Source organism: Thunnus albacares, chromosome 7 (assembly GCF_914725855.1).
Source record: "Thunnus albacares chromosome 7, fThuAlb1.1, whole genome shotgun sequence".
In the NCBI taxonomy this organism is placed as follows: Eukaryota; Metazoa; Chordata; class Actinopteri; order Scombriformes; family Scombridae; genus Thunnus; species Thunnus albacares.
Genome location: NC_058112.1, coordinates 10,357,825 through 10,367,229, shown reverse-complemented (window position 1 = coordinate 10,367,229; position 9,405 = coordinate 10,357,825). Strand labels below are relative to the sequence as shown.

Sequence of the window (9,405 nt, the reverse complement as noted above, 5' to 3'; positions counted from 1 at the left end):
AAATGGTATGACTCTACAGTGCGCCTGCAGCGGTATTAGTCATGCTGTTTTTGCATGTGAAGTCATGTCAAAACAGCATGACAAAGACCAAAAAAGCTGCTGCTCTGCAGTTAAAAAGAGAGTTTACTCAGGGAAACACGACAGATTGAGAACAGATATCAGCTGAAACAAACCGCAAATCAACCACACTGCAGGTTAACAAGCTGAATAATGCTGTGGAGGGACAAACTGAACAGCCTCATCAAAATGAAAGCCTTCCCAATTCAGGTTAATGAAATGACCTCTGCTGAGGATGAAGGGGGGAAAAAAAGTGAAATGCTGTAATAACAACCAGGGGGAAAAGAAGTATCCACGGTTGATTCTGTTCACTTTATTTCAGTACATGTTACTCATACAAAATAATCTGTACAAAGGCTAAAATAGGTCATATTTTGCATAGAAGGAACAGTGACGTAAAACAAAAAGTCAGGATGGAATGGCACAATAAACTCCACTCACTGTCACACACGGGCCTGATAACAATTAGGTTAAAAAAAGGGATAAAGGGATCCGTACAAAAATACTCTGCTGCTCACTCCATGCTGTAGAAACACGAGACAAATTGGCGATGCTTCCCACTTTCATCATATCCCTTTTGTTCTTTAAAGAAAAAAGAAAAAAAAAAAGCCCTCTGCTTAACTGGCTGACTACCATTAGTTCATCTCAGCGTCTTTAGACAACAGTCCCTTAGGTTTTGTTTTGTTTTTTTTAAAAAAAGAGGCCATTTTAAAGGCGGCAATGCCACTCTCTTTTACTGAGTTTACCATGGGATCTGTTGTGACACCGTTCACTTTGCTCTTCATGCCAAGTCCCGTCTTTCAACCCCTTCCCAAAATAAAAATCACCATCAAACACTGTTTAAATGCTGCCTATATAATTGTCAGTGACATAAAAAGGGAATACATCAGGAGTATTGAGTCATTAAACATGAAAGGCAATGAGCGTATGGTATCTCGGGGTTTTGTGACACTCTTTCCTTTATTTAAAAAATAGTTGATTTAGAGAATAAAGAGAAGGTAGTGCACCACCTAGTATAGATATTCAGAGTGCTTTCACATGTAGCAGAAAAACTCCACAGGACAAGGCTGGCAGGTATCAGACAGTGCCACCCAGCAGAACACAACATCAAACACACCATTTCGAGAGCATACATTTCCACTGTTCAGATATTCAGCTTTAGCATGGAGGAAGGATTAGGGGGAGATTACAGAAATAATATGTCAAAGGTGGCAAAAAAAATAAATACAAATTAAAAAAAAACAGTTTCTATGTCTCAAAATTATTCACCGCAGACAAAACCCAATTTCTGCATGTTGCATTCTTACTGAACCATCTCTGTGGCTTACTGGGAGTGCTTCCATGGATAAGAGAGAATACTTTTTACTCTCCTTCCAAAAAAAAAAAAAAAAGCATACAGAAAAATGTGTCTTACTACAAGATGCAAATGCTTTCAAATAAAATATGAAACCCCTACTAACAAAAACACAAATTTACATCAAATTTACACTGCTCCTGTACTTTAAAAGAAAAAAAAAAAACAGGCAGAAAAACTACCAAACATAAGTCAATGGATCCGTACAGTATGTGGGTGGAAAATTAGCCAGTAAATGAGAAGATGACCTCCACAAAAGAGCACGGATCATTAGGCATTTTAAAAATGAGAAAATGTCGATGTAAATGTGATTACAAGTGGCGGAGGTAAAGTATAACAGTAAGTTGTTGTAAAATCAGCATATTTACATCCGGGGCTAGCGTACAGGGCTGATATAGTGATTTGAGCTCTGTTGTACAGTGTCATCTAATAGATCATGCTCTAGAAATACATAACGGGCCTTAGACTGGCAGTTTTAAAAGACATAGTGCAGATTATACCAGCACATCCTTATTTAATTAAACTAGATCTTAATACAGAGAAGCCGGACGACAAATGTGCAGTATGTCTTTTGTGGGCTTCACCCGATGCTACTGTATATGCCAAATTTCCCCTTCTATCAATTCTGACTTAATTGCTTTAACTGCCCGTAGCAATGTTAAGACAGAAAGGCGTTTTTTTTTGTTGTTTTTTGTTTTTTTTTTTTTGCATCATGTAGAGGAACATCGCATAGGCTAATCCTCTAAGAAACAAATGCTTAGTGGTGTCATGTTCTCACAATGAGCCTCTGTCATGAATGGAAAAAAAGAAAAGACAGTAGAAACAGCCTGCGACAACAGAAACAACATTATATTGTATAAAAACGAACATTAGAACAGTGACAACCAATGTACAAAAATCACATCATTAAACAGCTTTTGTTAAAATGGCGTTCATCCCTGCATTCTAAAACATGAAGGGACATTTCCTTTGACATAACCATGAAAAGTAGGTGACAGTAGCAGAGCTGAGAGGGAGTTCACGCAGAGGAGGAGAAAATGTCAACGCAGTCAGATCAGTCGGAGGGCAAAGAGTTAGAGAGTTTTCAGGCTGCGTCTCTGAAGTGTGACGTCAGGTTCGGAAACACGCACACACACGCACACACACACAGGATTTGTTTTATTTCCGCCACGCTCACATTTTCTGCAACATCTGCGCTTAAACACTTTCCTCCGCCCAAGCAAAGACAAAGCAGCACAACAAAAATATTTATCTTGACTTTTCTTTTCGACCTCTTTGCCCGCAGTAAAAAGTTAGAATGCAGTCTGATTTACAGATCCGTTACAGCTATTTCTCCCAACCTCTACCGAGTGCAAAATATACCTCACACCTGCTTCCAGGCGTTCCAAAGAGCACAGCTGTATTTCTACGGCGTCTGTGCTGCCAGCTACTGTATGTAGTGCTGAGCGTCTGTAGAGCGAGGCAGTAAATAAGGGATGTGTAGAGAGTTTGTGGAGGCAGCCAAGCAAAGGAGATGTGACCGTTCGTGCCTGCGCTGTACATCAGCAGCTGTCATGTTCCCCCCATGGACACAAGAAGAAGAGTCGGAGCATATGGGGGCAGGCAGTGAATCACAGCCAGCAGGGTCACTACACGTCACTGCCCAAATCTGTTGCTTCCTGATGCACAAACGCCCCCCCTTCCCCTTCCTAAAACTGTATCTCTCAGATTACGTCATTACAAAACCAATTTAAAAAACAAACAAAAAAACAAACGACTGAATGAAAGAATTGCTTCAGGTGATACACTGAGGCATACAGGCTGCCACACTGAAAGAATGTCTATCTCTGGATTTTTGTTAAACTAACCGTGTCATTTGTCAGCCCATGTAGCAGCAGTGAACAGTGTCTGAGTTCCAAAGTTCCACCCAAAGCAACAAACTCTTCCCGACATCGATTACCTTCGATAAAATTTAGAACGCAGCCACTTCTGGTCCCAGTGATTCCTCTTCTCACTTTCCAACAGCAGCAAAACAAATGATCACCTGTCCTCTCCTGTTCAAGGATGATTCCAGTTCCAGATCAAGTTACAACTTGGATCATATTGTCATTAGTTTTCATCTCTATTGGCAATACATACATACATGTCAGACTGAATAAAGGAGTGAAGAAGTCCAGGGGCCAGATGCATAAAACTCTGTAGATTCAAACGTATTCTTTCCGTCTGGATTTATAAAGCCGTGCGTACACGTGGTTCTGTTTTAGAAATCTCAGTCATTGTGGAACTGGGCGCACAAACCTCAATTCCACTCCCACAATTAGCTCGTTTCTCGCCCCCCATTGGACTTCGTTGAACTGATATAGGTAGCCATGATCTCACATCGCAGCATTTACTGTAGTGAGTACAATATTATTATAACTGATCATAACCAAATAAGTCTAAAGCTAAAATGATCCTTTTAAGAGTGAGCTAGCCTTTTACACCACCACTGCTCACGTACACATGCAGACAATGTGAAGCCGAGAGCTGTAATGCTGCTTGAAGTAGCACACGCCGGAGGGCATTCTCTTGAAGTTGCCACACCAGACGAAGAGTATTTTTCAGTCTTAAGGAGGCAGGCTGATGTTCAAGCCTCCTGTGTCAAATCAGTGGTAAACAGACATAAACGGACGTGTCACACAGGGCATGTTGCCATACCTATCTGTCTCCGCTTTGAGCTGCCTACACTCCCGCCAACTCCCTTCTCCGCAGCTTAAAGAAACAGAAGGCATACAAAAATAGGCAAAGTCACAAACCAGAGGTGTAACTGCCTGATGAGCGGGAATGTCAGCAGAGATATTGTGTGTACATGTGGCGCATAAAGCTCATTGGTTTCTGACATGAGGGAAGAAAATTGGGGTGAAAAAAAGGAGGCAGGGAGAGTTGACAGCCAGACAGAGAAAGAATGAGGAGGGCAGAACAAATGGATGAGATCTCAAAAATATAGAAGGGAGAAGCTCTAGCTGCCTCCACTAACACAATTGATGGCAGCAGGGAGACAACATGTCTGCTCTGTTTTTGCCCCTTGTGCCCTTGCTTCTCCGTGTTTCTATGTGCTGTTTTTTTTTTCCCTTTGTAGCTCGGACAATGTGATAAAAAAACAGCCACAAAGCTACACACAAACACACAATTCAGTCTGTATTCTCAAAGGGGGAACTTCATCACGCAGATCTCTTCACTTGACAGTCCTGGTGGAGCCCTAATAAACAGCCATTTTACACCATTTGTATTGTCTCACAGGGAATGGGAATACTGCTGGAGTGTGGCAGTACATAGTGTGTGTTTATGTGTGTGTGTGTGTGTGTGTTCACAGGCAGATGTGTGCATTATAATTTATTATTCAGAGCATAATGCAGAATTTGGTATGAAACACATCCACTGATGATTCCTCACGCGAACATGACGTTCTATCCATCACGTTCACTTTACCCCAATTTTCGTAGCAGGATGATAAAATTATGAATCGCGGATTACATTAAACACCGTCCCGACATGTCTGTACCCCTCCGCAGCAATGTCACATCAAACCCAATCCCACACACACTGCATGTCTGAGAGCTCATTGCACTGATCTGTTCAACTCTTACATTCCACAGGAGCATCGTTGACATACTGTACTTACAAAAAAAAAAAAAAAAACCCAAAACAAACAAGAAATTTGAAACAAAAATGGCGGCGACATTTCGATGACAAAAGGTAAATCAGTGAAGTAGAAAACTAGCATGCCATGTTGGAAGTTTTTTTTTCATTTACAAGGGAAAATGGGGCAAATGGGGGAAAAAAAATATCCACTAGAGGTGGAGGGAAATATCAGTTTTATATGTTCTCTTTGCCTCTGAGTGGGGTGTGTGGGCATTAGTAAAGTCTTTGTTGTCTCAGAGTCTGTCCTTCCTTCCAGCAAATTGTTAGTCCAAGCAAAAAAAAGAAAAAAAAAAAAAAAAGACAAAAATAAAAAATGTACTCAAGAGGAGTGACAACCAATGGGATTCTCTTCTGTGCCAAAAGTAGGTGTCCCTTCTCTTCCAGTTGTGTTACTCTTTGGCAAAATGAATGGTGAGAGGAGAGAGCAGAACAGAGCGGGGACACAGCTGGAATCTGTACAGAAGGTCTGGGGACGGGGGTAAAGGATGCTCTAAAGAGGTTGTAAAGTGAGGGGGGTAAATGGGGTGGGGTTGGGGGGGGTTAATCAGAGTCTTATCCCATCAGGCAGTGGGGCTCCTCTCCATCCAGCGCCTCCCCCCAAGGCTAAGCGTCGTACTTCTTCCCCGTTCTGTGGATGTGGTGGAACAGCGTCATGGAGAACGCCATGCCCAGAAGCTGCGGAGGAAAAGAGACGGAGATAGTGAATTTGTGTCCGCATGTAAAGTGTATACATGTGTGTTTATGGGTGTCTCTGTGTTGTGTGGTCTTTTTTTGATGTTGATGCCTTGGGCTGGTGTGTTTTGATGCACAATAAATCCTGTGGTGAGGCACGAGCACATTTTCGCTCACTCGCTTTTTTTCTCAGATGGCCTTCAAACGCGAGCTCTGGAATTTTTGTGATGGAAAAAAAAAAATCTACAGCATGCACAAGCATTAAGTCAATGAAGTAAATTGAGATGCCACTGAATCAAAGTAGCCAGCTATCTCTTTGAAGTTTCCATTACCCCTGATACTTCTACATCAAACACAGTCACAAGGCTGATCCTAAAACTATTATCTGGCGAAGTTCAGATGGCAAGAAAACTGCAAAGTACAGTATGGTGCACAGTCTTTAATAAAGAGGCAATGTGAAGTTCTTGCAAACAGACTCAACTAGGGGATTCTTACAGATTATGATTAGGTGAGGAAAGCTGCTGATTCTCTTCCTTTAGTTTCATTCAAAACCTAATTCTTAGGGCTGCTTCGGAGAAAATGCCACCTTTAAGCTGTTGTCTATCACAACACAATATGCCATGTGAGGTAAACATCCAGCTAAGAGAGAGTCTGGATCGATGAAAAAGTAGTGTGCTTCAAAACAAATCCAATTATTTACATGTGGTGGCTCATCTGCGCGGCTCTGACATGCACGGAAAGTTTTTGCCGTCTGCTTCATTCAATCTGAGCGAGACAGCATGACGGTCGCCCAATCATCTGCCTCCTATTAAGAATATATAAATACTGCTGAGATTAGTGAAACCATTGTGGACGAAGTTATACATTTACTATGGGCTTTTGCCAAAGTGTGCCATATATGCTTCCGAGTCTAAATTATTTAAGCCAGTTCTCAGAGCCTCCGGCTATTATGAAACAGATTTGTGGAACATCAGGGGCCAGATGCATAAACAATACGTACGCACAAAAAACATGCATATGCCATTTCCCGCTCATAAACTGGTATTTATAAACACAGAATATGTGGTGAGAATGTGCGCACCCCAGACATTCTGCAGACCAGGCGTACACATGTTTTTCTAAAGCGATCTGAAGGTGAAGTGATGAGATGGAGATGAAATAAGGTGAGAGATGGAATCTTTTAGTAAAACATTGTTTGTCTTGGTTGATAACGAGCTACACTGATTGAGTGATGTGTGTGATCTCTGTTTACACAGAGATTTGTAAAATGCCAATCAAAGGCACATTTATTGTTAATTTGATCATTCTTTTCATTTACATTGGAGTCCACATTTTATTTTGCTCTTAATATTCTTTTTATTTTATCCTTAGTTGTGTCACCTTGTAAAGTCGGTTTAGGTATGAGCGCTACAAACTAATCATTGATAACATATCTGAGATATCACTGTTGACGATGGTTCACGGGTCCATGTGATGAATTAAAGAGTACGGTTAAAGTGCCCTGAGATTACTTTTGTTATGATTTGGCGCTATATAAATAAAATTTAATTGAATAGAATTAAATAAAATTGAATTAATGATATGGACGGTATAAAGAGCTGCACAGCCATGCGTAATGACAGCTGTTCTGCTACTGGAGAACCTTGCTGGTGTAACACAATCTGTGAAACGACAGTTTTTCTTTCCCGTTGCTTTCATTGACAGGTTTACAGCCTGGTGGAGCAGGCGGCGAATTGATATGAAAACAGCTGGTTCAGGGTGCGTCTTCATCTATTTATGGCTAATTGTGGGAAATGATGAAATGAAATGAGGCTTGTGCACGTGCGCCCAGTTCCTCAATGACTTATAAAACAGGACCATGTGTACGGACAGTTTTATAAATCTGATGAAAAGTATGCGTATGCATATTTCTGTAGCCATGAATGAGTTGCCCCAGCTTTCCATGATGCTCTTCACTGTAATGTCCTCCACCTTGCCTCCGAGTCTTCTGCTAATCTGACAGCTCAAGGTCTGTTCCTCTGCTCTCTCACCCCTCACCTGAATCAGAGTGTGTATGTGCACGGAGAGAGGTAGAGATCATTAAAATTAATGTCAGCCGAGGCAGTGTTGTGGGATTTAATTCGGCAAGAAGACTTTATCAGTCTCCAAACAGGGCCGATATTTGTCAATGTTCCGCATGTGCACACTGTGTGTGTGTGTGTGTGTATGTGTGTGTGTGTGTGTGTGTGTGTGTTTGGAGAAGAAATGAACAGAGAGGTAAGAGATAGTGTCAGACCTAAATAAAAGAGTCGCTCCATTAAAATAAATGCATGTGAGTGTAGGAGGAATGTGTGAACTGACTTTACCTCAGTGCGGCTGTGAACTTAGACTAAAGCTCAAGCACCATCTTCCCCTAAGGACAGTATAATTGTGCAGAATCTTATAAAAGTTGCTCTGAATGAATCATGGATTGATATATTACAGACTGAAGACTTGACAGTAATATCAGGTCAGGGAGGGCAGGGAACATAAAGCAAGAAAGAATTGTGGAGAGCTACACATGTATCTCAATTTGTGCGTGATATGAACCTCATAGTAGGGGCTGCCAGGGTGAAATATAAGGATTACAAGGCCAAATGCAGTCAAGAATGTCAGGTAGGGGAAAGAAAAGATTAAATGGACAAGCAGCACAGATAGATAGCTTGTTCAAGGTTTGGAGCGGTACATAAGAAGTGTTCAAACCGAACTTCAACGGATCTCTAGGCATGTCAATATTACATACAATGTCAATAGAAAGATGCAAGAAGGATTCATTATATGGTGATTCATCCTAGGTGTTGATGCACACATGTAAGGTGAGCATGTTTCAACTTCTGTGCTGAGAAAAAGGTAGAGACTCCTTGTGAGTTCTGAGGAGAGGTGGAAATCACAATCACAATTCAAGGATCTGTAGTCACTGACTAATATAATTTCTTTTTCCTGAAGCAAGCAATCACTTCACAGTTCACATGCACTTCAGTACATACTATATCAATAATTGAATGCATCACTGTTGGTAACGCTCGCACTGATTCTGTCTTCAGTCTTAAGTTTGTTGCCTGTTCAAGCTGTTACTGTCAGTTCTGTTCAAAACAAGGCCTCTGCAAGAACAGTGTGTGATCTAGAAGTTATTAGCTCAGCAGCTACCTGTTTGCAAGTGTTATCACATCATGATTGTTTATGTGGCTTCCGCTGTCTTTCAGTAAGCTTTCAGCCAGACAGCAACATCTGTGCATCACTGCTGAGCCAAAAACGGTGCCTAAAGTCACCAGTGAGCTGAGCTAAAAGCTACTGATTCAGTCAGTGACAATGATGATTCAGTATATTCAGTTCACTTTGAAGATTCTATGTTTAAGATTTGTTTGTACATGTGCTTAATACCTGTCGTTGTGAAGTTGTCACACAGCACAGGCATACATGGTTGGTGCATATGTTTCTAGCTAGCGACAGCAAACGTCTGTACAGTATGTATACTTGCTGTCTGGAGCAAATGCAAACACTCAACCTCCAACAAAATGAAAAAAACTACTGCAAAGACAGTGAGACGCTGACTGCACAGAGGGACATAAAGCAGTGTTCGCAACAAGAAGAGAAACAGTACCGCAGGAGGAATATCTATCACCCCTCCCTACAGCGCTTTTAAT

The 9,405-nt window shown here is 41.3% G+C and overlaps 1 protein-coding gene across 3 annotated transcripts in view; it reads right to left on the bottom strand.

Annotated features, from left to right (window-relative positions):
* Nucleotides 1–350: 350 nt before the first annotated feature.
* The window catches only part of tspan9a (tetraspanin 9a), a 166,987-nt gene continuing 157,932 nt past the window's right edge, over nucleotides 351–9,405 (bottom strand). For all 3 annotated transcript variants that reach the window (XM_044356987.1, XM_044356986.1, XM_044356985.1), the window contains one exon: nucleotides 351–5,746. In XM_044356987.1, coding sequence (XP_044212922.1) covers nucleotides 5,675–5,746 — 72 coding nt within the window. In that variant the 3' untranslated portion in view covers nucleotides 351–5,674. The remainder of the gene's footprint in view (nucleotides 5,747–9,405) is intronic.